Source organism: Ursus arctos, unplaced genomic scaffold, assembly GCF_023065955.2.
Source record: "Ursus arctos isolate Adak ecotype North America unplaced genomic scaffold, UrsArc2.0 scaffold_14, whole genome shotgun sequence".
Lineage (NCBI taxonomy): Eukaryota > Metazoa > Chordata > Mammalia > Carnivora > Ursidae > Ursus > Ursus arctos.
The window spans coordinates 64,706,538-64,733,158 of record NW_026622808.1 but is presented as its reverse complement, the minus strand read 5'-3'; the positions used below and the strand labels follow the sequence as shown (position 1 = coordinate 64,733,158).

The window sequence follows — 26,621 nt, the reverse complement described above, 5'->3', positions numbered from 1 at the left end:
CTTTTGGTAAAGGGACAAAAACAGGAAACGGGGCCTGATCTTTAGGGGACCCCTTCCCCTATGGTTGCCCCAGAAAATGCCCAAGTATGACACTCTTCATGGGGTCCAGACCCGACTGGGAGGTTGCCAGGCCAGCACCTACCACCACCGTTTTTGCCGCAGAGATAGGGGAATCTCCAGACGTTGCCCAGGCCGATGGCGTAGCCCACACAGGACATGAGGAAGTCAAAGCGGCCCTTCCACGTGTCCCGGTCTGGGAGGTCAGCCGCCTTCTTCTGCACCTTGACCACCAGAGTTTTGGGTTTGTCATTGGCCACGGGGGCCTCGCTGACCTCCGTGGAGATCTGCCCGTCGGCCACCTTGCTGCCATTGGTCGCCATGTCTCGGAGTTTGGACACAGAGGTCCTGGCAGATGGACGTGCGATGTCAGCCCCGGTCCACGCAGACAGCAGTTTTGCGGCTCAAGGTCACCCTAGGAGAACAGAGGCATGGGGTGACAGGCATGGAAGGGTGACCAAATCCTGGAGTTGCCCCAAAATAACAAAAATAATATAACCCACAAACAAACTACGGGCCAGAGAAGGCTCTCTCAGCAGACCTCTTTCTCCTGGAGGAAGGACAGTGCCTTCTGTTCCCAGACTTGTGGGGGGTGGGGGGGGATGCGGTGTGTTGATAGCTCCCGAACTATCTGTGTCATGTGCCCTCTCTCATGCATCCTGCTCAGAGAAGAAAACTGAGGAGACCAAATTTCCAGGCAGAAATAATAAGTGTTCCTCATCTTTGCCTCTCAGGGTGCAATTAGATTTTTCATACCCTGAGGCCATAGTAACCATGGCCAATGCCAGCCACCGACGGCCTTACCATGGGGCAAACAGGAAGGTGACCGGCCACAGGTGGCAGGTGGAGGTGGTAGAGGAGCACAGACTCTAATCATGATCGAAGTCGTCTTTCACATTTGAGCTGTGTGACTGTGAGAAAACCTCTTAACTTCTCTGGGCCCCGCTCCCCCTGTCTTTTTTTTTTTTTTTTTTAAGATTTGATTTATTTATTGGGGAGAGAGAGAGCACGAGAGTGGGGAGGGTCAGAGGGAGAAGCAGACTCCCTGCTGAGCAGGGGGCCACATGCAGGACTCAGTGCTGGGACTCCAGGATCATGACCTGAGCTGAATGCACATGCTTAACTGACTGAGCCCCCCGGGCGCCCCTCTCCCTATCTTTTAAATTGAGTCTGATACCAGTACGTCGGGTTGTTGCTCACTCATTCAGCAAGGATCCTGTGCCTGGCAAATGGTGGGGACTTGTTAGTATTTTGTCATAGTCCCCAAACCTGGCTGTGCTTCCAAGTTGCTTGCAAAGCTCTGTAACGATCGAGTCCCAGGTCCCACCCCAGATGTCCCACATCAGAATCTCAAGGAGGTGAGTCCCGAATCTATACATTGAACAAATTCTGCAAAAGGAGCTTCTTACGCTGACAGCCAGTGCCGGCCCTCCGTGGAAGAAGGACCAGTGGTTTACATGACGTCTCTGACTCAAGACAGTCCGCCTACACTCTGTACTCTGCTTGTCTCTTTAGTTCCAGAGGCAGCATGAGCAGAGAATGGTGAATGACCTAGGACTCAGCTCGGTCCTGGGTTCAAATCTCTAGTCCACCTTTTACAAGCTGAGCGACCCTAAGTCCTACTCTTGATTGTTCTAGCCTCTGTTTCTCCATCTATAAAATGGCAGTAATCTTATCTGGCTTGTAGAATTGTGGCAAAAATAAGCTTTCGTGGCTGTACGGGTATTTTTCACTGGACTGGTTTAGAAAGAGAATTTGGCTCATGGCTGTGATTACTTTGGTTGTGGATGTTACCTGATTTTCGGGGGTGGGTCCGCTCCAGGGCACCTCTCTCTGCCACCCCTGGTGCAAGCCTGCAAAGCAGAGACGAGGAGGGACCCTACTGAACTGGCAGGGGTGGCTAATGGGCAGCCCTGAGTGGACAGCAGGGGTGCAGGAAGCCCATGGGAGCCCCCCAGCCGGGTGACCACATGAGTCCATGCTGTGTGATGCCAGCCACGGGGCGCTAGGAACATGCTGTCTCAGGACAGCTCTGCGGTGGGCATGAGGGCAATGTGAGGACGGAGTTCCATCATTTTATCAGAAGGCAAAGAGAAATCAACAGAGGGGCAAACAGGGAGCTAACAAACGAGGCTGAGATTTTTCTCCATTCCCTAACCGAACGTGCAGAAATGTTGTAAAAGACCATGGAAGCAGACCTCAAATGAGTTTATTTAGTATGATCCTATTTTGCCCACCCCCAAATCTGCTCATTTAAAAAAAACCCTCCAGGGGCGCCTGGGTGGCTCAGTCGTTAAGCGTCTGCCTTCGGCTCAGGGCGTGATCCTGGTGTTCTGGGATCGAGCCCCTCATCAGGCTCCTCCGCTAGGAGCCTGCTTCTTTCTCTCCCACTCCCCCTGCTTGTGTTCCCTCTCTCGCTGGCTGACTCTCTCTGTCAAATAAATAAATAAATATATCTTAAAAAAATAAAAATAAAAAATAAAAAAACCCTCCAGAACCCTAAGGATATATCCTAAGGCATTCACAGTGATTAGTTTATATGTGACTTTTGTTTCTTTTTTTGCACTTTTCTAGATTTTTATAATTTCTACATTCCTACCAAAAATTCAAATTTATCAAATAACACAGAATAAACTTATGGACCCTCAGAGCAAACAGGACTGTGTGAAACAATGGTCTGGGGCCTCTGATATGTAGGAGCTGAGCCAAAACAGTGTGTGGCCCCAGATGGCCTCCTCCCTCAGCTCTGCTCTGCTGGGGGGACCCTGATTGCTGTGTGCTCGCCTCCCAGCCCCTCACATGCAGTCCTCATCACCAAGCATCGTTGTCTCTTCCTAGAGTTCACAGACAACCAGACAACGTTCGGACAACCCAAACTTTACTGCCAACCCTGTTTCTTGTTCTCAAAGACGACCCACAGGCTTGTCTTGGTGCCCGTCCAGCTCCTGCCTTGGGCCTGGCACCATCAGAAGGAACTCCAGACCCAGATAGGGTGACCTCCCATCATCAGGGATGGTAGCCCATCTTGTGGCCTACCAGGAAGTCCTGGGATATGCAGGGGAGAGAGCAGCCTTAGGAAAGGGGGAGGCTAACACGGACCCTCTTTTTTGTGTGTGTGGCAGGGTGGGGGCGAGATGGTTAGCCATTAACTATCAAATCAGTAATGACCTTAACTGTCCCCATGACCTACCCTTGTGGGTCCCAGCCACCATGTTTGTTCAAAAGGATCCAAGGACCTTGGACCAAGGCTGATCACCTGACTCTGGCTAGTCAATCAAAGCGTCTTCCCTGGGAATTTGGCATGAGGCTGAGAAAGAAGGACAGCCTGTCCGGGGAATTGGGAACTCTTAGGCAACTCTCTTCTGCCTACCTGTACTCAGAGTAGCAGGGAGAGTTGGTCTCCTGAGGAGGAAAGAAATTAGAGGTCAAAAGATGGAGAGTCTTGAAAGCATTTGTCTTTGCCATTCCAGGCTTTCTTAAGACTGGCTACATTCCAATGCTCAGAGTTTACAAAGAAAGCATCCCCACCGTGCTAAAATAAAATCCCCTGTCTTTGCTCACATTGGTGCAGGGGATTCCTGCTAATGTCTTGAATCTCTGTTCTCTTACCACCTGAGTAAGTTCTTAGGAAGGCCTATAGCCTACAGGACAATAGCCTCTGCCCTCCGCTCTGGGTATACTTGTCGATTATCCATGGAGACTGAAACCAAACTCCAGAATCTACTGTGCACTGGACCTCAGATTGCCCCCCACCACTCAGGGAGAGACAGACAGACAGACAGACAGCGGCGGCTCTGGCCCACTCCCGGCATGAAGACAATATGGGACGGCATGTTTAACAGGGTGAAACGTGGTGTGTATGTCCTTTGAAGAAACCATTCAACATCAACACAGACGAAAGATGGAAGGTCGGGAGGAAGGAGAGCTCCAGTCCCCAGGAGGTTCTTTCACCGTCCCCTCCACGAGCACATTTAGCAACCCCTCGTGCAAAGGCCGGAGAGATCAGAGACCACGGCTGCTTGGAGAGCTCGGCATGAGGAAGACATACGCGCTATCTTTGGAATGTGGGAGAGATTCAGGCAGATGGCGGTAGCTGCCCTCTGAAGAGCCACATACCCGTATGTGGAGCTTTCCTTTTAGAAGACAAAATGTGAAGGTAGCAGTACAAGGCCGTGAATTGCTGTAACTGGTGCTTCCTTGGGGATGCCTCTGGGGAAGGCCCCCTGGGTCGCCAGGCAAGGAGAGGGTGCTACATCGGAGACCTGGCTCCCCTTGAGATTTACCGGCACTGGGCACGTTCCTCCCCCCTTGATCCTCATCTGTAAAATGGGGAAATAATAATAATCTTCCATTCGTACGGTCGCGGCGAAGGATGAATGAGCTCACACACGTAAAGCATTGCCAAAGACTACCTGGCTCAGAGCGAGGGCTCAGGTCATCTCGGCCATTCCCACCATCATCCGGGTGATTATCATCCGGGTACGGATTGTGGTTCCTAATCTGGGAGGCACACTGATGGTGACACCACGACGACTAAGAGCAGCTAACATTTATCGCGGGCTTATTATCCAGCCCTCCTGAGACTTGCAGCATTTCCAGCAGACTGATGGCAATTGTCCTTTTAGTCTCCATGGGGGAAAACTAGCTAATAAAAATGTCAAATCTCCCTGCTTTGGGCTCTCTGTATACCAACTGAAGAGTGGTCTAGTTCACCACCCTGGGCCAGGCAGAAGCTGGGAGTGGTACATTTGTGTGTTTGGTCAATAAAATAAAGGACTAGTCCATAATAAGTCAAGTCTGGCAAGAACAAAAGTCCGAAGCATCTAGCAGACGGGAGGGAAATGATCAAGGGATCCCCGTTAGTTAAAAAGTCGGGGGCCCGGAGCTTACAGACCGCACTTCCAGAAGCAGCCTCACTCGGACACCCCAGGAGTAGCTGCTAGCCAATTTTCATTCCTGGCACCAGCTGGTTAACCTGTTGCTTCCCTCTCTCACGAAAAACAGCACACAGAAAGCACAGGCATGTGCAAGTTCACAGCAAAGGAATCTGGCTATCTTTCTAGAAAATGAACGATCTCAGAAATGGGAGCCACCTGGCAGCCAGGTGTTACTTCCCCTCTCCTGAAGCAGACACCTGCACCTGCTGGGCAGGGGCTGCCTGGCGCCGGAGGACAGCCCTGCGTGTCCACAGCAGAAGGACCACGCATCTCTTCGCCCCCTCGACAGCGCGGCCCTCCCCACCTGCTGGCAGAATGGGTAAAAGGAACACGTCTCACCGTTTCATGACTTGAGGCATTTTTCCAAGGCCTTCTTTCAGAGTCTTCCGGTTCTTCCTCGTCAGGTGACAATTTTCTGCAGATCAAGGATCTGGCTACATGTTCCCCCGAGTCCTTAACGTTTCCCCATACTAACTGAACTCCACTGAAGCAACGTTCACAAGGGCACAGTTAATGTGAGACCACAATGACAGGTCCTCTGTGTTCGCTCACCTACTCACTCACTCCTCCCTTCATTCAGCAAGCATTTGCTCAGCACACGCTGTGTGCTGAAATGGGGATGGACCCTCATTTCAAGCCCTTTGTATTCTGAACCAGAGTCTGAACCACTGAACTGACAGGAGCCAGCAGAAAGATTACATTTTGTAAATATTTACCGAGGGCCTAATGTGTGCACAGAGCTGGGCTGGACATGTGGCTCGCAAGCATTAATAAGACAAGGTCTGTGACCTTCACAAGGTCACAGCCTAGAAGGAGAAATACCTCTGCCTGTAGCCAATCACAGTACCCTGTGAAATTGCAGCAAGAGTGTGTGAACAAGACACTACAGGCCTCGAAGGAATAATTGAATTCAACCAGAGAAGGCATCCCAGGGGTGCCTGGATGGCTCAGTTGGCTAAGCCTCCAAATCTTGGTTTTGGCTCAAGTCATGGTCTCAGGGTCATGGGATCAAGCCCCCACATCAGGCTCCGTGCTGAGCATGGAGACTGCTTGGGAGTCTCTCTCTCCCTCTGTCCCTCCCCTGCTCACTTTCTCTCTCTCTAAAATGAATAAGTTAATTAAAAAAAAAAAAGGCAGCATCCCTGACGAGGGGACATTTGAACTGGGTTTTGAAGGTTGAATAGGTGTTCATCAGGCTCAAAAGGAGGGAAGGGCATCCGAAGTGGAGGGAAATGCAGGAACAGAAGTAGAAAGGTTTGAAGATAGGAAGGTCAGTTTGTGAAGGAATTTGAAAGCCAGGCCAAGGAACTTAGGGACCAGTTGCAGGGATACAACAGGGGTGATGATGTGATCAGATTAGTATTATACAAGAAGACTCACTCAGAGAGGCTCTGGGGAGGAATTAAAGAAAGAGACTCAAGGCAGGAAAGTGGTGAAAATGTTCCCATGAATATGTTCCTTCCTTGATGTGCAGTTTGAGACCAAGTCCTAAAGCTATCGATAAAAATGGGGCCAAACCAAGCAGAAAGAATACCTCTGCCAATCCCTGAGTGAGGAAATGCTTTATAAGAAAAAAAAAAAATGAAGTTTGGAAGCTCTAGATCAGAAGTGACAAAATGGGTCAAAATTGGCCCTTGGGCTTGTTTTATTTGGCCTGAACAAAAACTTTTTCAGTTTGAATTAGGAGCCAGAAATATGACTCTCTAGGATACATTATTTCAAACAGAGGGAACGGCAAGTGCAAAGGCCCTGAGGCAGGAATAATCTTGGCATGTTTGAGGGTCAGCACGGAGGCTGGGCTGGCTGGAGTCCAGTATAGGAGAGAACAGAACTAGTCAGAAGTGGGCAAGGGCCAGATCACACAAGGTCTCAGAGACCACAGCAAGGAGTCCAGATTTTCTTCTAAACGGGATGGTAGAGAGAAGAGGGTGTAAGTGGTGGGGGAAATCTGACTTACGTATAAGAGTTTCCCTGTGGCTGCCCAGAAGAGGCCACAGAGGGGCAGAGGTGGAGGCAGGGAGGCTCATTAAGTGGCTGAGGGTCCAGGTGAGAGAGGATAGTGACTTGAATGGTGGCAGCTAGGGCAGAGGTGGTGAGAAGTGGGACCAGGGATGGATTTTGGAGGTGGGGCCTGCAGGCCTTGCTAGCAGATTGGCTCTCAGCAGCCTAGGCTTGCACAGATGGCAGCCTGGGGGGAGGGGAGTGTGTGGCAGCCGCCTTGGACAATCCCCCCTCTGTCCCACTGCATCAGAGGGACTGGTGGCTGCGTGGGGTGGGGACTTGGGCAGAGGCCAAAAGGCCAAGGCCAGTGTCTCAGGGCTGCCATTGTCCCAGGCTAGGGGTAGGCCCAGAAGGAGGCTCAGAAGGAGTGGGGCACCATGAAGACCCAGGACGGCAAGAGTGGGAGCAGCAGGCTCGGGAGTAGGGGCCCCCACTCCCTCCCATGACGCTGTGCATACTCCTGCTTTGTCTTGCTCCCCATTCTGTAATTACAGAAATTACAGAGGCTTGCTTCATACTGCAATCGCTCTACTTGCTTTTATTTCTTTTTGGAACTCTGCAGTTCAAGAAAAAAAATTAATATTGGGTTTGGCTTCATTCCAAAGGGAAACATAATGCAGTTTATTCTCTGCTTTAGGGAAAAATGCTAGGCTCAATAAATTGGACAGGCTTTCTTGAGCATCTGTTGTATATCCAGACCCTGCCAGCTCCTATCAGGAGAGAAGAGCCAGCATTTATTGAGCACCTATTGTGTGCCAGGCATTTCACAGGTGCTATATCATCCAGTCCTCATTCCATCTCTGTAACCAAAGGCTATTTCACCCATCTGACAGATAGGGCAACTGAGGCTTGCCAGCCTGTGGCTATGGTAAAGCAGTCTCAGACTGCTTGGTGATTCAAGGCCTTGCTATCCAAAGTGTGGTTCTCTAAGAGGCAGCCTTGGCACCACCCAGAGGCCTGTTAGAAATGCAGAATCTTGGGCCCCACTCCAGACCCATGGGATCAGAAGCTGCATTTTAACAAAGTCCCAGTGATTCGGGTACACATGGAAGCTTTGGAAACTGTAGGTTAGGGCTGACCCTGATTACTTCACAGAGCTTGATTCCAGTCCCTGTATGACCAGGGGCTAGATATTTAGCATGCTTGAGTATCAGTTTCCTCATCGGTAATTTCGGACTCCTGTACTCCATAGGACAGTTGTGAAACTCCGAATCAAGATAATGCATGGGAAGAGGCTGGTGAGAGCAGAGGGCCTGGTGCACAGGAAGTGCTTAATAAACAGCAGCTTCGATTGCTATTCAAAGACATGAATGGCCGGGGAAGTGCTTTGTAATTGAAAACCATTGCACAAATAGGAGGACCAATTAATAGCTGATAATCGCGTGCAGAAGGTCAGAGGGAGGATGGAAGCAGACAGGTAGACGCCGGTGCTATGAGCAGCCTTTGACACCTGCCCTGAAGGTTAGGGAGGAATCCCTGGAGAAGGTGCTCTGATGGCAAAGGGACAGCTGGAGAGGGTCTCTGAGGCCTCAGGACTTCGGTCTCAGAGACCTGAGTCCGGGAGCAAGAACTCAAACTTTGCCAGGGTGTGAGCTGCGGGCAAACTGGACGCCACAGGTCTAGACGGAAGATCCTTCTCCTTGGACCCTCAGCCACTGGACTTAGGGCCAGGACCTATGCAGCCTCCTTCCCGCTCCAGACTTGTTCTCTGCCACACTGGTACCCCTGGTCTATACCAGCAGTCTACAGATGAAGAACAAGGCCCAGAGAGGGCTGGTGGCTGGCCCAAGGTCACACAGGACACAAACGGTATGATTCCTGGAGACCCCTGCCACCCCAATTCTCAGCTCATTACACACTCATACTCAAGAGATGAAGGAAAGGAGCTCCACATCTTGGCACAAACTCCTCACCTGCCTCAACATACCTGAGAGGTGATTTGCAGACCCAGGTGCATTTCTTAAGAGCATCTATTGAATACCTATGCTTCACAACACAATACCACTGTGACTTTCAAGTAAGTTACTTATTTTCTCAAAGTGTTCGTTTCCTCATCAGGAAATGGAGCCAAAAGTAACCACTTCATGGTGTGAGGACTGGATTTGAATTTTCTAGTACTGTGCCCGGCCCAGCAAGTGCTAAATACATTACAACTGAAATGATTACTGGTTCCATTTTTCAGATGATGGTACTGAGGCTCAGAGAGGTCAAGTGACCTGTCCAAGGTCACACAGGATTTAACCCAGGCCCTCTGACTCACAGTCTGGTGGTATCCGCTCACCCAGCAGGTGCCTGCCAGCCATGGGCTTGTGTGAAGTTCTCTGAAGCCTTTAGGTGTAGGCTTACCACTTATTCAAGCCTTCCTGCTGGGTTCTGAGGGGAAGAGATGTGCTTGCAGCCTCTGAGAGCCTGGAATTCTGGTTTTCTGGGATGCCCCCAAAGCCAGAATGTAGAAGGCTAGAGAATGCACCCGCCCACCCCCAACAACCAGAGTGAGAAAAAAAAATCAGCTTTATAACTGCTAGAGGCTTAACAGACCCATCTAACTGTGAAATAAACTCCAGGAGTTTATTTCGAGCTTCTCTTTCTTTTGTGGTGGCACACAGGAAAAAACTCCGCAACTTTTCATTAACAAAGAAGGAAAGAAAAAAAGAAGAGCTCAGAGCGCAGGAAGGAAGTGAGCCCAGCACTTACTAACATGCCAGGGTAGCTCTAATTGATTTATGTGTATTAACTATTCTCATTCCTTCCCCGTTTACTGATGGATCACCTGAGGCACAGAGAGGTTAAGGTGGCTTGCCAAAGGTCTCACAGCTAGGAGCAAGGGGAGCTAAGAGGAACCCAGGCAGCTGCGCTCCTGCATCCGTGCTCTCAAACACTCTATTCTGGGGCACCTGGGTGGCGCAGTCGTTAAGCGTCTGCCTTCCGCTCAGGGTGTGATCCCAGTGTTCTGGGATCGAGCCCCACATCAGGCTCCTCCGCTGGGAGCCTGCTTCTTCCTCTCCCACTCCCCCTGCTTGTGTTCCCTCTCTCGCTGGCTGTCTCTCTGTCATATAAATAAATAAAATCTTAAAATAATAATAATAATAAACACTCTATTCTGCTCTCCCTAGTGGGATACCAGTGGAACCCCCAAACCCCACCTTTAGGGTGTGTAAGAGTGGCCCATTTCCAGCAAGCAACTCCCTCCAGGACAAACCCCCACAGGGACAAGGCCTGCCGCTCTTTTTAAGAAACCCAAGGGAGGCTGCTGACTTCTGGCTCCCTAAGAGGCTAACTTGTCTCCATGGCCGTATTGGCCAAAACTGCCAGTGTCCCAGGAGCCAACAGGAGGCCACATGGGATCCAAGCTGAGCAGCTCTCCCCAGGCCCCAGGGGCTAGAGGCTCTAATTAGAGTCACCTGGGGAGCAGCCAGCCCCAAGGGGTGGTAATCCCCCTGGGGAGTGCCCAGCTCTCCTCCAACTGCACATATGGGCCCTGCAGCCAGGAGGCCTGCCTTCGGGCCACGTCTACAGGGCAAAGAGGGAGCATGGCCAGCTGGAGACTCTGGAGTCACGGGCCCCGTGTGGGAATCCACTCCGCACATTACCAGCTGTGTGAGTTGCAGCCAGGCCCCTCTGCTTTCTGTGCCTTGGTTCTCCTCCGTGTGCTAGGAGAGGAGCCAGACCATGCCTTCTAGCGCCCCTTCTGATGTGCGTCCTCATCTCATCTCATCCTGAGAGTCAAGCTCACACCATCACTGGTTTGCTAACATCTGCCCTGGCCCCTAATTGTCTGCAAAGCCCGACTGAGCACCTCCTCTTGTCAAGGCGATTTTCAATCCAATCTAGTCCGCATGGACCGTGCACACCCCGGTAGCCGGTCCACACCAGGTGTAGGGGAATGAAGATGCCAGTCGGAGTCTGGGCCTGCTGCCACTGAGCTCCCGGGACGGACAGCCGGGAGCTCTCGGGACGGCTGGGCCACAGGTAACCAGCATCCATGGGATAAATTCTTCATCAGCTCACAGTAGGAGGGATGGCCCTCTTGGCAGGCAACTGGGAGAGAATGGCACTGTGTCCCCTGACAGAGGGGACAGAAGCAGGGAGGTTCTCTTTATAACCACAGCCAGAGAAAGCAGGACTGGGATCCTTGCCTTACCCCAAGCCTAGCTGCTGGTCCATTCTGGGCAGAGAGAACAGGGGGAAAATGCATAATGCACTTAGGGCCAGTGAGGAGCCTGGCATGGCTGGCTAGAAGCTGGGGTGATTTAAGGAGCATGGCTGGAGAGGTGGAAAGGAGTAAAGGGCTTTGAAGGCAGGAAAAAGGGGTGCACTGTATCCTGTAATAAGAGCGGAGACCACACTGCACGTTTACGTGCTTAATGTGTTTAAGGTCCAGATGATCATATTTACCTCTCACCACACGCCACGGCACGAATGTGGAAACTGAGGCTCAAAGCAGTAAAGCAGATTCCAGAGCCCACACTTCTAACCGCTCTTCCCCACCTTAGGCACTGGGGGGAACTTGGGAGCCACTGAAGCCTTTTAAAGTGGGGAGATTTGATCTGCTGATGACTTGGCAGGAGCCTGGGGAGAAGGTGGGTGAGAGGACAGCACTGGAGCTGAGGTCAAGGCGGGGTTGAAGGGGAAGGCCTTGCCACTATTCACAACGTGACTTGCATCCTGACTAATGACTATCCAGTCTTATCTCCCCAGCTACAATGTCCCCCCCCACAGATGGGACCTGGGTCTTCAACTTGCCCTGTTTCCTCACAGTCGCTCAAATAGCGATAAATGCCTGTGTGCTATGCTGAGTTCCACCTTCCCTCCCCATCTGTCACTCTGTCCCTCTCTGTGACAGGGGATGTTGTTATAAGTCCTCAAGAAACGTCTGCTGTGGGGAAGGTGGCACTGGTCTCCGAAGCAGCAGGGTGCTGGGTTTACAAGTGCGCCCTCAGGAAAGCGAACGGAAGGCTGGTTCTGGGGTGTAAATGCTCCCACTGCAGCCAGCTCAGGTGCCACCGTGAGGTCCCAGGACTGGGAGGACACGAGCGCACTCCGGTAGTGGGTTCCTGAGCACTTCCCTTACGGAGAGCCTGGACACCGCTGCTCCTGCAGGCGCCCAGGGCCCAGAGTCCAGCCCTCTGTGGGTGCTGAGGAGCGGGGAGGGACGCAGCGAGGAAGGCGGGAAGGAGGAGGAGAAAGGAGAGCAAAGAGTGAAATAAGTCAAGAAGAGAAAGAGAATTATCATATGGTTTCTCTCATCTATGGAACAAAGGGACTAGGAAGATCGGTAGGGGAAGAAAGGAATAAAGAAAGGGGGGGTAATCAGAAGGGGGAATGAAGCATGAGAGACTGTGGACTCTGAGAAACAAACTGAGGGCTTCAGAGGGGAGGGGGTGGGGGAATGGATAGGCTGGTGATGGGTAGTAAGGAGGGCACGTATTGCATGGTGCACTGGGTGTTATACGCAACTAATGAATCATCGAACTTTACATTAAAAAACATTAAAATAAAATAAAATAAAATAAAATAAAATAAAATAAAATAAAATAAAAAGAAAGGAGAGCAAAGAAAACCGGAGGGTCAGGGAGTAGCAGAGAGGTGAGAGCAGGGGTACAGGAGGAAGACGGAAGGAAAAAGAAAAAAATAAGGACAGTGGAGGGAGGGGAGATGGGGTGCTGTCCCTTTCCTGTGGGCTGCGCTAGGCTCTGCTCTGATCTCACGGTAGCCTCCGGACAACCCAACGAAGGAGGGGGCCTGTATTTTAGCAGGAGGAAACGTGGTTGGCAGAGCCCACGGTCTTGAGTGGTTGAGGAGCTGTGACCCGGGACCCAGGCCGCAGGGTCTGCCCAGCTGGCTCCCTCCCTCTGGTGTAACTGGATTCACTGGGGCCAGCCCACCGGTCTGTGCCTTCCGGACAGCTCGAGGCACCTACTGCGAGGTACCCTGTGCCGGGCACAGGCCTCAGGGCCCTGGCCGTCCTGTTCCAGGCTACGCCTTTCGTCCTCCCTTCCTTGGCCGGGGGTGTGCAATTTCGCAGCAAGGCGCTCCAGGGGCTGCCTCTGCACAGGCCCCGGCTCACGCAGTCAGAAAGGATTCATTCAGGTCAGGAAATGAGAGCAAGGCGCTGACCACCCGGCATTCTTTCACATCACTCTTTGCCTTTTAAGACACACTTGTAAGAAAACCCGCGGGTTAAATCACTGGTCTCTTCTGTTCAAGACGTGCTTGAAGGACTCTGAAGGGCGTTAGGATAAACGCCCTTTCCAAACCCAGATTGGGGGAAAAAGAACACCACAGTCCTGCAGGGACGGGCTGGACTAAATGATAATCTGCAGTAAGCCACACGCAGGCCCGCCGCCTACACGGAGAGCTGACGGGTGTCAGAGTAGCCCTTCGGGGGTGGGGGCGGCGGGGGCGGCGGGCATCGCTTAGTTCATGATCAGGGGTCCACACCTGGGGCTCCATTTCCAACTCCGTGGGCTTTCCCGGCTCCGTTCTAGAGATGAGCACACTGAAGCCCCGAAGATAAACTCTCTGAGTCAAGATCACACAAAGTCACAATAAAAACCCGCAGGGATCTCACCCTGATGGCCTGCGGGGGCCGAGTGGGTCCCCTGTATGTGTTTGGTTGAGTGGGCTCAGAATTTCAAAACTTGAACTTGCTGGTAACGCGGGGAGGGGGTAGGTATGTGCTGACCAGTTTATTGTAAGTCCCGCCACGACTATTATCTTGTCCCTGATCTCTTGACTCATTTCTTTGACCTGCCTGGCTCTCGGTGGACCTTGAGTTTGCGATCTCGTCACTCCAGAAAGCTCTTCTAAGTGGTAGAAGGACAAAGTTACTCTTTCTCCTTCTCTAGGAGATGGACACAATTCTTGGGGATGGTAGCGATCAAAAACAAAACAAAACAAAAAAAAACTACATTCAGTATTGTAATTGTAATTTTATATCTGGGAAACAACAAATCCTATTGTTCTCTTAATACAAGCTCAGTGGGATTTTAAAACAACGTTGAGAGACGCTGCTTTAGAATATTTTGCAAGAATGAGGAGGGTGTGTATTTTTGGAATTGATTAAGGGTCAGATTCCAGGGTCTCGAATATTTCCCACAAGAGAAAGCTGATTTTATTTTTAAAAGACTCAAATGAATGCTCACTTTAGCCAACACAGCTGTTCTTGATTCATTCACTTAGCCTTCTAAAGGAATCTTTATAGTATGAACCTCCCCTTCTTTGTAAAGTGAAAAATCACAGGCAGCAAGAAAAACCTACCTGTTTGGGAAAATGGGATTTTCACTGAGCACATTTGAAGTCCATGGCCAATGAACACACTCACGAACACCTTCGGCTGGGGCTGTCAAAGGGTATTCGGACAGGGGCAGGCAGAACAGGGGAGTGGTTAAGGGCAAGAAAACCCTCTGATGCTGTGTGACCATGGGTTAGTCCCCCATCCTCTCTAAGACAGAGGTGATGATACCTACATTTAGCTACTATGAGGATTAAATGAGATAATACGTAAAGTGGTTTAACACAGAACCTGGTACAGAGTAAAATGCTTGCTACCTGGCAGATACTATCATAAATAACTTTATTAGGGCTAATATAATTTGTTTTGTTTTGTTTTTGATAGCTATGGGAAAAAGTCCCGGGCAGAATGCCACAGTTATCTTAACCTATAAGCAATCAATAGAAGGGAACGGTGCCAGCCACCGGGAAACGCTGATCAAACCAAAATCTCAGAGCAAATCGTTCATTAAACACGATTCCCGAAGTGGATGTGTGTACCTTTCCTGCAATTAGCACATTCTTTCAAATCCTGGTTAAATGTCAGCCGTCTTCATGTGGCCACTGAACGAGTCCCCCTGACCCCTCTCCGGAGTCCGAGGTCCTCAGGCTTATTGCTTCACACCCTGTCATCCAGCCCCAGGATCGGCAGAGAACAAATGACCTCCCTCTCTGGGAATCCAGAAACAGGTTGCTATCTCTGGGGGTGGATTTGCTCAGACAGGTTTGCGGGAACAAGCAAAATGGTTGCTTGCACCCGAGTCTTCGGGATCCCAGCTCTCACCATCGCTTTTACAACAGCCCAGTGCCTGAGTCCGGCACCCTCTTTCTGCTTCCCAAAAGGAGTGGGCCTGTCTGCCAGCTCCACCACATCTTTGCCAGCATGCAAATGATGCACTTTGGGGTTTCTCGGGGTGTTAACCCCATGCTCTCCAATCCCCAATGAGGGGAGTAAATATTTTGCACCAGCTGTGCCGGAGGGAGAATTGAAAGAGCGTGGGTGAGAGTATTTATTTTCCAAAAGGGTTTACAGCACGGGGTCATTTAGATAGCTGGCAGAGAGAAAAGGCAATTTCCCCCAGCGTGGTTCGCACATGGGCTTTTAGGGACAGCACACAGCACACTTTTAGGTACATCAATCATGCTTTCCAAATGCAAAATATTGATGTATATTTTTGGTGATGGGGGCTGTTCATCTGTTCCACTGATATTCACTAGCCCGGAATGCAGAGCTCTGTTAGGCATCGTCCTTATCCTCATTTTCGCCAGTTGCGCTTGTCTAACACCACAAATTTCAAGCTGACACACGGTTGGGAGCAGCTCCTTCTCCTAGCCGCTGCTCTCGGGGTTAATCATCAGAGCTACTGCGGCTTGCTCAGGAGCCGGGTCTGACGCTCTAGCTACCTTACCTTATTTGGTCTTAGAACAATCCTATGAGGGAAGTCTGTTATTGTCCCTGTTTTGCAGATGAAGACCTGGAGTTTCAGACAGGTAAAGTGACTTGTCCAGGGTCACACAGCTAGGAAGTGGCAGGGCGGGATTGGACTTTGGCTCCAAAGTTGGTATGGGCAGCTACCTTGCCATACTATTTCCCCACTCTTCCTGGGCTGGAATTGTCATCCCTGTCCCATCCGAATTCCCACAAGCACTCTCTTCAGCAGTCTTTAGAGGGGTCGAGGTGCCCTGAGTGCAGGGCTCAGAGCTGGCTCCCTTCTGGTTCACTATCCCACCCACCGCCCATCCTCTCCAGGTGCCCCTCCGGGCCCTTCCCCAGGGCCTAGATTTCCGACACCAGTGTGAAGTTGAGATCCCAGCTCCACCTCGCGCCTGGCTGTGTGACTTGGATGTCACCTGTCTTCGCCTTACTTCGTGCCTCCACGAAGGGCAGGTAATTATCCCTCTCTGCCGAGGCAGTGGGAAGGATGGAACTAGGCGAAGCGAGTGTCCCCCGCAGCTGTCCCCACCCACCCAGACCGAGTCTCCTTCTTGGGGGAGCTCAAACCCCAGACACAGTCCTCCCTGCACGCTCGCTCACTCGCTCCAGCGGGTCCCGAATCAGCATTCAACACACATCGCTCTGCCTGTACAACGCCATTATCTCCCGAGGACACAGGCTCCGTTGTCACGGCAACCAGAGTCCTTTCACCAACTCTATTTAATAATTTCTCAACAGTGGAGCTGGGCTGGCTTGGGGCAGGGGAAAGAGCACTGGGTTAGGGGTTAGAAGCTTTGGGTCCTAGCGCCTGTGGCCCTAGGGCTCCTCCCCTCTGGGCCTCAGTTTACTCATCTGTAACACAGGGGTATCTGAAATGAGGGGATCTTGTAACTTTCTCTGGCCTAGAAAAACCTAAGAAACAGTTCTCCAGGTCCAGGAGGCAGGGGCCTGGAGCCACTGGAGAGCAGATGGAAGCTGAGTGACACCCAAAATTCCCAAGAAGAACCAGAAGTTATCTTTAGTGACCAAACGCTCTCCTTCTGCTGAATTGCCCACCAGAATGTCACTTTTCAGATGTTTATGCAATCTCCGCAACCCTCAGGTTCGGAGCTGGGGTTGGCTAGGAGACACAGTTTTGCCTGCAGCCATCACAGCCCTGACTCTCCCCCATTTTGCAGATGTGTAAACTGAGGCACAGAAGGCAAAAGGGTTGTCCATGGCCGTGCAGCAGGTGGAAAGTCCAGCTGTCCAGGAAGGCCGGGTTGGTGTGCCCGGAGAAGAGGGCCGGTCCGCAGCCTGTCATGCCTCATTCTCGGCCCATGGCTGAATGCGCTCTGGCCCCCACTTGTGTCCTCTGGCTCTCATTGAAGAAGCCTTGTAGGTCATAAAAAGCAGGAGGTAAGTACCGACGATGTGTCCCACTATTTTGGGCCCTAGAGACGCCAGAAGACACAGCATTCCTGCTTGTAGGGAATGTACAGTTTTGACTGTAAGCAGCTCATCAAAGGCCAGAAACAATGCTTGATTTGTCTCCACAAATCACGGTAGGATGTGGCATACAGAAGGTGCTCAAAATTTCACTTGGCCCCGTTGTTTGCCCACCTCTGCCCCTGGAGGTAATTTGTCCAGGCCCCCAGAGGTCTCCCAGAGTGGCCACCAACATTCCTAACTCCAAGGAGCTGCTGTTGGACCCCACGCTGGGGAGGTCACCAATATGGACAGGCTTTGTGGCTTCTGTCTTGGTCCCGGGGCTGGGGAGGGGGCGGTTCTGCCTCGGCCCCAGTCCCTGGCACTGCTTTTCGGCATAGCCACGGCCAGCCCAGCGGCACTATTAAACTCATCCCGGGTTGGCATTTTCATTTAATACCCACGGGATAATTAACAGTGCTGCATCTGCTCTGTCATTAGCGGCATTCACTGCCATTTGGAGAAAGGGCTCTTATCTTCCCCAGTCATTAGTCTCGGGAGGCTATTATGGGGGAAATGGAGGAGGAAGCGGGGCGTGCAGCCACCCATCCCCTGCCTGGAGAGCCGGCGCCGGGCTTGCGGAGCAGCCCATAGTCCAGTCCAGTCCAGTCCAAATCCCTTGGCTTTAAGGACTGAGAAAGCGAAGTCCAGAGAGGGGAAGGACCCTGCCCTTTATCCCCTGCAAGCTCCGAGTTCTGCCCAGAGTGCAAGCCCAGGTCTCAGGGTCCCGCAGACCTAGACGTGAGTTGCAATTCTGCGGCGCGTCAGTGGGGCGACCCTGGGCAACCACGTGAGCTCCCTGGGCCTCAGTTTCCTTATGGAGGATCCTAGAACAGTGCTTGTCAAGTCCTCAGCTCAGTGCCTGGATCACAGCCAGAGCTCAAAGGCCAGGAAGGGCTTGTAGCTATCTGATCATTGGCTACCAACCTGTTAAAAATGTATGCGTTTAAATTCCATCTCCACATAATACTCTTCAGTAGGACAACTTCTTCCCCGTTCCCAAGCTCCCTTTTTTTTATTTTAAATCATAGGTGAGACCTCGATCTCAAGTTCTGAAAACATCCGACATGGGAGCAAAGGAGCAAAGGGACCTGGGCAGCAGGGGAGCTGGACCCCAGAATCAAGGGCATGGGAGCCTTTGGCTTTGGCTGCTTTTATTTTGTATGGTTGACATTCTGCCTCAGTGAGTCCAAGCCCCTGTCTCCTCCACTGTGACCTCCACTCAGGTGCTTCCCAGAGGCAGAGGGTAGCATGAAAAGGCACCTGGAGGTTGGTATCCGCAAGGCTTGGGTTCAAACTCGGCTGTGCAAGCCAGGATAAGTGACTCCACCTCCCTCAGCCTCCAGGTCCTCCTCTGGCCGAGGGGACCGTAGCCCCTATCCCCTAGCATCCTTCTCACCAGCCTCAGGAGGCCCAGGACTGGTGCCCAGGGGACGTGCCACACTCGGTGGCTGGGGACTAGCTGGCCGGGCAGGGAGGGGAAGAGTCAAACTCCCAGGCACCCTTGCCCCCTGACACCCCAGGAGGAAGCTCCCAGAACTTGTGATTTTTTATCATCTCCAGCAAGGGCAGAGGGGAAGTGGGGTAATGGCCAGAAGAAGTGATTGATTCCCTCCCCTTTCCCACCCTCTGAACTGGAAAGGACTCAGAACTACTCAGCCTGCTCCTCCAGCAGGTCCCAAATAACCCAAGGCTCACTTAGGAATACTGCCCAAACCCTTCCTGGTTGCCAGGGCCCTGAGACCTTTCTAGACAAGCTCACGAGGCCCCTGGTGTATTTGTTTTCACCCAAATCCACCTAGATAAGCATGCTTGTGTTCATGCACTGCCCGAGAGAAATCATCCCTTCCTTTCCCCCGAAATCTGGCTACCGCTGGGGGCCCCCTGGCCAAATGAGCTCACATCAGACTCCACAAACTCCCGGCATAACCGGGAAGATGTTAGCCTCTGGCTGGAGCTCAGAACGCCAGGGAAGGCTAAAACGACGCCAGGGCCCTTTCTCCCACACAGTCCCGCCATCGGTGTCCGCAGGCTTGCGGTTCTGCCTGCCACAGATCGGGCTCCCGGGCTCCTTCTCAAGGGGCAACCTGCTGCATTCGGACTTGGGTTCCATAAAGGTGAATCCCAAAGCTGGGAATCCAGAGGTCAGCGATGAGTGTGTCCAGGGCTTGCTGAGCCTCAGTTTCCCCATCCAAAGGATGGAGATCATAAAGGCAAAAATAACAACAATAATTTCACTTGGAACCGCTGGTGCTGTTGCAAACTTCAACTATGAAATTCTACGTAAGTGTTAAGCGTGCGTGTACTCGTGTGTACAAAGAGATCTCATTTGAGTCAAGGTCATTCTGACTTGGGCTTTATGAGAAACTAGCTTTAAAAAAATATCTCTTTTTGTTTGACAGAGGATTCTTCTCCAGGATATCAAGGACGCTATTTTCTTCCCCTGGAATACTTACAGGATCAAAAGACAGAACAGCTTCAAGATCATTTTTCTGCAAACTGCAAAGTACTCTTCCGATGACGACTTTGATCAGCACTAAGTTCTGGCAAACTGCAATACTGATACCAAATGTTGTTGCTCACCACCTCCCATGGCTGCTGTCCTCTCCCTGGACAGAACCTCCTTACCAAACAATAAGGCCATGAAAACAACCTGCTGTCAATGTCTTTCGGGGTGTCTTTGACCTTGAATGTCTCTCTGGCCAGGGCTCAGCTGTGTCAGGAGCTGGCATGCAACACTGACCCTGCAGACACCATGCACTGAGAGGTGGGCAGAGCTGCAGGTCACCGTCCGAGACAGCCACCAACTCCTGCATCCTCCAGCCTGGTCTGTACACCAGGATCCCATCCAGCCCTAGAAGCTGGGGGCTTCTCCTGCAGCCAAGAGGGCCCCTGGCACCCTAATGTGGCCCGTTCCACCTAACGGCACACCCCCTGCTTTCAAAGAGCCACAGCCAATCGCTCGGCGAGACCTGGCCTCCTTGTAATTTCCAATTTGTGACAAAGGTAAAAATAGAAGGCCATTCGATGCAGGCAGCTCGCATCAAATTGGATGCTGGTTTCATGTCATGTCAGATCACAGTAAACGGAGCTGATGACTTCGTTGGCCACTCTCAATGGCTTTCAGAGCAGTGAGAAGGTAGGCGACAAATTGGGGGACACCTAAGTGTTAGGGAAAGGTGGCTGGGTACACAACATTAAAACCAGCTTTAAATGAACTTGAAGTCTAGCTCACAGATATGCTGTAAGACGCAGGGCACTTGAGTGCGGATCCCAATTCTGCACCCTAGCAGCTGAGGGACCCCGGGCACAAACTCCTCTCTCCATGCCTTGGCTTCCCCTAAGGAACACCACTGGCCTCCCAGAGCTGTGGCAAAGCTCGACTGATGGAAAACAAAAGGGGAGGAGTGCTTTCTAACTGCAGCCCCACAGTGGGGCGTGTGGTCCTTGCCAAGCGAGCAGCGTCCGGGGGCTCTTCCAGGGCGGGGATGTCAGCACCAGGCGGCTGAGCGGGCTCCAGGGGCCACTTACTAGCCTTGCAACCCTGCAGCAAGCGCCTTCACCTCTCTTCTTCTCGGTGTCCTTATCTGCACAGGGACAATCCATGTACCCCACGGGGTTTTGTGAAAATTAAATGCAATGGTGTAAGTAAAGCGCACAGCACACCCCCTGGCAGACCGTCAACTTGCAATAATGGTTGGCTATTGTTGTTCCGGACAATATTATCACTGGAACAATATTTCGTGGGGTTTTTCTTTTTTTGCTGTTTGTGACTGAATCCAAGTCTGCGCTGAAATATCACAGCTTGTGTTCACACCTACCTTCTATGCCAGGCAGCCCTTACCCCTCCTATTCGCTGCCTCCCCACTGACTCTCACGGCAACCTTCCCCCTGGCCCCGAGGTCTGCAGGTGAGCTCCGAGCAAAGATGCTGGATTTCACAAAGCTCACGGAGGCACGTTTCCTGGGAAGCCCTGTTTTGGGGTCCATATCTGGTCTCCCAGCTGTTTCCCCCTTAGGTACCACACTCGTCCCCTCCACCTCCCAGCAACCTTCAGGGAATGGAGCAAAAAGGTGACAGAAAGGAGCACCGGCTGTGAGCCCATTTGAGGAGCCGGTGCAGGGGAATGCCGCGGAGCAGCGGATGTCTGCGATCTCCTCACCGATAGGGGCCCTGCTGCTCTTTGCAACTGGAGTCAATTCAAGGTTGTTTTCACCGCGGCAGGGGCTGTGCTCTGTCCACCGTCCTCTGGGCACAGAAAGCGCAGGCGACGCGCACAGGGAAATTGAAGGGGCAGTTCTGACATGGGCAGAAACAGGCTGACACTCACGTCTCTGTTTCCTTCTGGGGAATAAGGCGATTATGGGGCTCTAACTGGGTTTGGCACTGCAGCTGCAGCTAAGGGACAGGGCTGCTGGGGTGGTGAGAATTCGGTGATCAAAGGGAAGGAAACTGGGCACACCTGGGACCAGGTGACAGGGAGGGGCTCTGGCATCCCATCTGCTCCCAAGGACGAAGGGGACAGACTTGGGGACAGACTTCGGACGGGGCTGGAGGTAGTGGGCAAGGGTTAATGGTTGGCACTCGGCCTGTGATGCATATGCATGCTAAGAGAGGAAGGAAAAAGCCATCTCTGAATTCCACGTGGCTTGGGACAGCTCTGTCTCAGCTGCTGAGCTCACAGCCAAGCCTAGGAACAGTGTCTTTATGTGACGGCGAGAAGCCACCTGACATTGGTGCTTTATTCAAGCTCTTAACATACGCCGGGAAGGTAGAGAAATAGCCACTGCTCAGACAGCAGACCCAGAGGCCTCACTGTCAACCATTCAGTCCTCACCATCACCCTTCCACCTCACTCTACGGAGGTCAAAACTGAGGCCCAGAGATCCAACGGTGGGGCAAAGTGTTGGCCAGGAAATCAGAAGAGCGGGGTTCAGATCCCCGCCCTGTCACTTTCTAGCTGGGTGACCTTGGGCAAGTCACTTCCCCTCTCTGTACTGCAGTTTCCTCCCCTCTGAAGTGGGGATTAGAACGGTACCTGCTGCATAAGGTTATTATAGGAATTATGAGCCGGTCACACTGGGAGCTTTCAGTACTCCATTCCTTCCTTCTACTGGGGATGAGAACTTACCCAAGGTCACCGGGCCAGAAAATGGCAGCACCCCGGCTCAAAGCCAACTCAGCCAGGGCTGGTTCTGGTCTCAGACTCTACCTTTCAGAGCCTCCTTGGCTCAATGACATAGAAAGATACTGCAGGTCAGTCCATGCCAGCACTGTTGTCACCTTCCATCCATGCAGGCTATATTGTAAGACACTCGAAAGTGCTTGCTCTGTGCTGGGCCATGCATAAACAAATGGCATTTGGAGTTCCTGATTGCCAGGCATGTGAAATCCGGCAGAGACAAAGCTATTGTGCTTCTTTCGGCTTTGATGGACTTGCTCTTTCCTCGTCTTTACCCTCTGAGTTGCTTCCTTCTGGGCCTCTCGATGTGCCCATCAGCTCCACCCTGAGCTTCTGGGGACCCACTTCACACCACACCTCCAGCCCTGAAACGAAGGGCTGCACACAAGAGAGATGGTCCCTGCTTCCTCTCCCAGGGCAGCTGCCTCTCTCCTGTGTGGTTCTTAGGGATCGCCCCACTCTCCAGATACTCTGCCAGATAAGCCCGGCTGTGTGCCCCTGCCTGGGACTCACTGTTTGTCCTCCAAGCCCTGGCCACTGAGCCAGTGCTTGGCTGGAGAGAGAGAGCGCTTTCTTTGTTTGCTGCTTGCCTGACAATTTATTTCTGAGACTCAAGAGAGGCTCAGCCATTTTGCCCTGGATGCTCTGAGGAAGGGTCTCTCCCACTCCTCCTGGGACATGTACCTCTAAGGGGCAACATCTCCTCTTCCTCCTCCGCCTGGGGGAGGGCCTGAGACTGCTCAGACCCCTACCAGAGCAGAGGCTGGGTCAACCCTTCCCAGAGAGAGTACTCCGAAGAGAGACAGACAGACAGAGGGTACAAGTTGCCTGTAGTTTCCACTGATCTCCTTTGTTCTGGAATTTGGGAGTTGGGGCAGTCTTTTCAGACTCCCTTATGAATATATTTTCCCCGAAAGTTCCCAGAGAGAGAGAAAAATCTAAGCAATGCCCAGCACCTAACACCCCCTCTCACCAAACACCTCCTCTCTCACCAAACACCCACTTTGTGTGTCACAGAAAAATGAAGGTCGACCCCAAAGTCCACTCACATAGCCTGACAGCCTCTGATTTTGGGGGTGTCACCAAAGCTCAGGGGCCATTTTACTCAGTGCTTCCCCCTCCACCCCAGTTCTTCATGGGCATGAGGCTGGGGTTTCTAGGAGAGGGAGGGAGAGCTCCAGCCCCACATCAGGAAGAAACAGGGCTTTATCATTTGGCTTTTTAAAATCCAATTTTCTCCTTGGGGTCCATGTCTATTTTGGGAAGAGATTAGCTAAGAGTCTCAGTAGAGGGCTGTCCGGTCTAAGTTCCTTGTCTGAAGACCAAGCCAAGCTAGAACAGAGCATCTGTGGGTGCCACCCGTAGGGATAGTGGGCACAAAGGGACCAGACACGGAGACCCTACGGTCATTGTCCTGGGGTGAGAACCGTGGCGGACACTTTTCCTTTCCCTATCCCCGGAGAGTATATGTGGGACACAAGAAGGTGAAAACCGTTTCCGCGGCGACAAGGGGACACTGTCCTCAAACCCTCTGGGGGACTCCCCTCACCCCACATTCCTAGGGGAAAGGAGTGGAGAGCGTGGTGCGAGCTAGTGTGCGCTCAGCCCAGGCTGTGGTAAATGCTTTTCAGCCAACATTTCCTGAGAGCTCGAGCTGCCCCAGGACGGGAAGCAGGTGACCCATCCCCAAGTCGCTCGCCCCAGAGCCCTTCGAGAATAAATGAGGCGCACGACTCTACCTCGGCGCATCTGACCCTGAGACAGAAAAGTAGCCAAGGCCCCCCAAACGCGCTTCGTATTATTCACTCCCAGGGTCCCCGCAATCCCCTGAGAAACGGACGCGGCGCTTCGACGGCTCCAACTAGCAGAATCCAGAGCCAGCTAGGAAGTCCAAGGGGGCTCCGCGACAGGGAAGGGGCATGAGACTCTCGCGCCCCTCGCGCGAGTCCCCCTGCCCCCCGCGCGTCCCAGGGGAATGGCCCGGGCTCACGTCGGCGGTGGGGGCGGTCCCGAGCTGCTCCGTGCGGCCCTAAGACCAGGCGAGACGAGGCGCGGGGTTCGGAATGTGGGTGTCCGCCCCCACCCCGCCCGGCCCCATCTGCCCGGACCGTCCGGGGGTCTGCGCTCCGCGCCCCGACGCCGGCCGCCCTTTCCTACCTGCGGCCCGGGCTGCGCTGCCCGCAGCGGGGGCTGCGCGGGCAGCTCGGCCGCTCCGGTGCGCTCCGGGCGCGGGGCCGCTCCGGGCTCGGGCCGCGCTGCGCTCCCGGCTCCTCGGCTCCTCGGTTCCTCGGCGCCGCGCGGCTCGCCCGCAACCTCGCCGCTCGCTCGCTCTTCCGAGGGCGGGAGGAGGGACACGGGGAAGGGGTAGGGCGGGGGAGCGAGGGACGGAGGGCGGGAGCGCGCGCGGGCGGGGGGCGGGGCGCTGCTCCGGGAGCCCGCCCAGCCCGGGGAGGGGCGCCGCCCGCCGCCCGCCTCCCGCCCCCCGCCCCCTGCCCGCGCTCCCCCCGGCCCGAGCAGCGCGCTCCCCACGCGGCCGCCGCCCGGCAGCCTCCCCCGGCAGCTTCTCCCCCTTGCCGTCGCCGCTGCTCTCCCTGCCTTCCTCTCCTGGGCCCCGTTCTCTCTCCAGCCCGCCTTCCAGTTCTCCCCTCTCCTCCTCCCCTCTCCTTTCCTTCTCTCTCTCCTCCCTCCCTCTGCCAGCCCACCCCTATCCGTCTCGCCTGCTCCCCTCTCCCCATCCTCCTCCCATTCTTCCTTCTCCTTCTGTCAGTTGGCCTCTTCCCTGCCTTGGCCTGGGGTCCTCAGCCCGCCTGTCTTGGTCTCTGTTTCCCATTCCTTTTTAACACGGATTTCCCTCTTGGCTTTTCTCTTTGCAGCCTTGCAGTCCGCTTCTGTTGGTCTGTCCTTTCTGTTTCTCTCTCTGGCACCCCCTTCTCTCTGTAGGTCACAAGGTCCCCTCGGTGGGGGTGGCGGTGGGTGGGCTTCTGCCCCCTCTCTGCCCTCCCTTCAGGGCAGCCTCCCGGTGCCTGTTTGGAGGGGAACACAACTTCTGACCTGCAGCTAACTACTGGCTCTGGGCTCCAGGCTGGGGGTGTGCCTGTGGCAGGGAGGGGCAGGCTGCTACCAGGGCTTGCTCTTAGAGACACACGCGGCTGTGTGTGTGGATGGACAGGTGGATAAATATTACTAAAAAGGGAAAACAGCCTGGAACAACACCCAAGGGATGGCGGCGTAACCCCTAAGACATCCTCCTACTTCCAGTTTCTGAGGTTTGAGGGATTGTCCCCTGAGAAGACTCTCTCCTAGCCATCCCAACCCAGTGCCTCAGGACTCCCTCCCTTCCCTTTGCCAAGTCCTGATCCCCCCCCGCCCCCGGATTTTCACAAAGGCTCCTGGGAATGGGGCCACAACTGCCCTTTCCTCTCAGTTCCCAAGGACTCATAGAAAGGATTCCTTCTCTCCAGCCCTGACCAAATCCTCACCTCCTCTCTTTTTCCGCTCTCGTATTTCCTGATTGACTTGCCATCCTCTACCCCACTTTGCCCCTCGCTGGGGTCATCCATCCTGGGGTCCCATGACACACAGTGCTCCCCAAGGCCACCCTGACTTTCTCCTGGCTCTTTCTCCACACTCACCCACAAGCATGGAATCCTGATACCTTCCTTGGTATCTTCCATCCATCCTTCCCCCCTTCACAGGTCACCAGCTCCCATATGCTTATAACCTCCACTGGTACTTCAAATAAATATTTATTGAGTTTCTGCTTGTCAGGCACTGTCCTACGCTCTGGGGACACAGTGGTAGACAAGACAAACCTCAAGGCAGTCTTGGTCCAGCACAGGGCTTCTGTCCGATAGCCAAATAAGCCCAGAGTGACAGCTCTGCCGGGAGCATATGTTTCAGGGGAATCTCAGGCCAGCTTGGGGTGGCTCGGGAAGGTTTCCTCAAGGAAGCGCCATTTGAACTGAGGGCCGAAGGACGATTAGGAGCTGCGTGGACGGAGACTCAGGGCACAGCTTTGAGCAAGGGTAGGAGGGTAGCAAAAATGGAAGCTGTTTTTGCTGGCCCGACATTCGTTTCAACTTCTTCAGGTGATAGCACCTCAGCTTTGGTTTGGTGAACTTGCCCTCCTCCATTCACATTCCTATGGCTGGGTGGGGTTCCCTCCTTCCAGGGGTGGACGGGTGGCCTAGGCTGGCTCAGTGAGAACTCTCCCTGGGACTTTTGCTAAAACTGCTGTCGAACAGAAGCTTGATTCCACCACAGTTCTTAA

The 26,621-nt window shown here is 53.1% G+C and overlaps 1 protein-coding gene across 6 annotated transcripts in view; it reads right to left on the bottom strand.

The window, feature by feature from the left end:
* SLC6A1 (solute carrier family 6 member 1) overlaps positions 1 to 24,636 on the bottom strand; it is a 42,580-nt gene extending 17,944 nt beyond the window's left edge. Inside the window, exons 1-3 of one of the 6 annotated variants that reach the window (XM_044385066.3) lie at positions 24,509 to 24,636; positions 3,428 to 3,459; positions 143 to 472 (exon numbers count right to left, since the gene is read on the bottom strand). In XM_044385066.3, coding sequence (XP_044241001.1) covers positions 143 to 380 — 238 coding nt within the window. In that variant the 5' untranslated portion in view covers positions 381 to 472; positions 3,428 to 3,459; positions 24,509 to 24,636. Of the gene's footprint in view, positions 1 to 142; positions 473 to 1,851; positions 1,911 to 3,427; positions 3,460 to 4,173; positions 5,294 to 5,333; positions 6,073 to 24,508 lie in introns of those variants that run through there. The other 5 variants (XM_044385064.3, XM_044385067.3, XM_044385065.3 and 2 more) reach the window with 5 other exon arrangements.
* Positions 24,637 to 26,621: the final 1,985 nt, after the last annotated feature.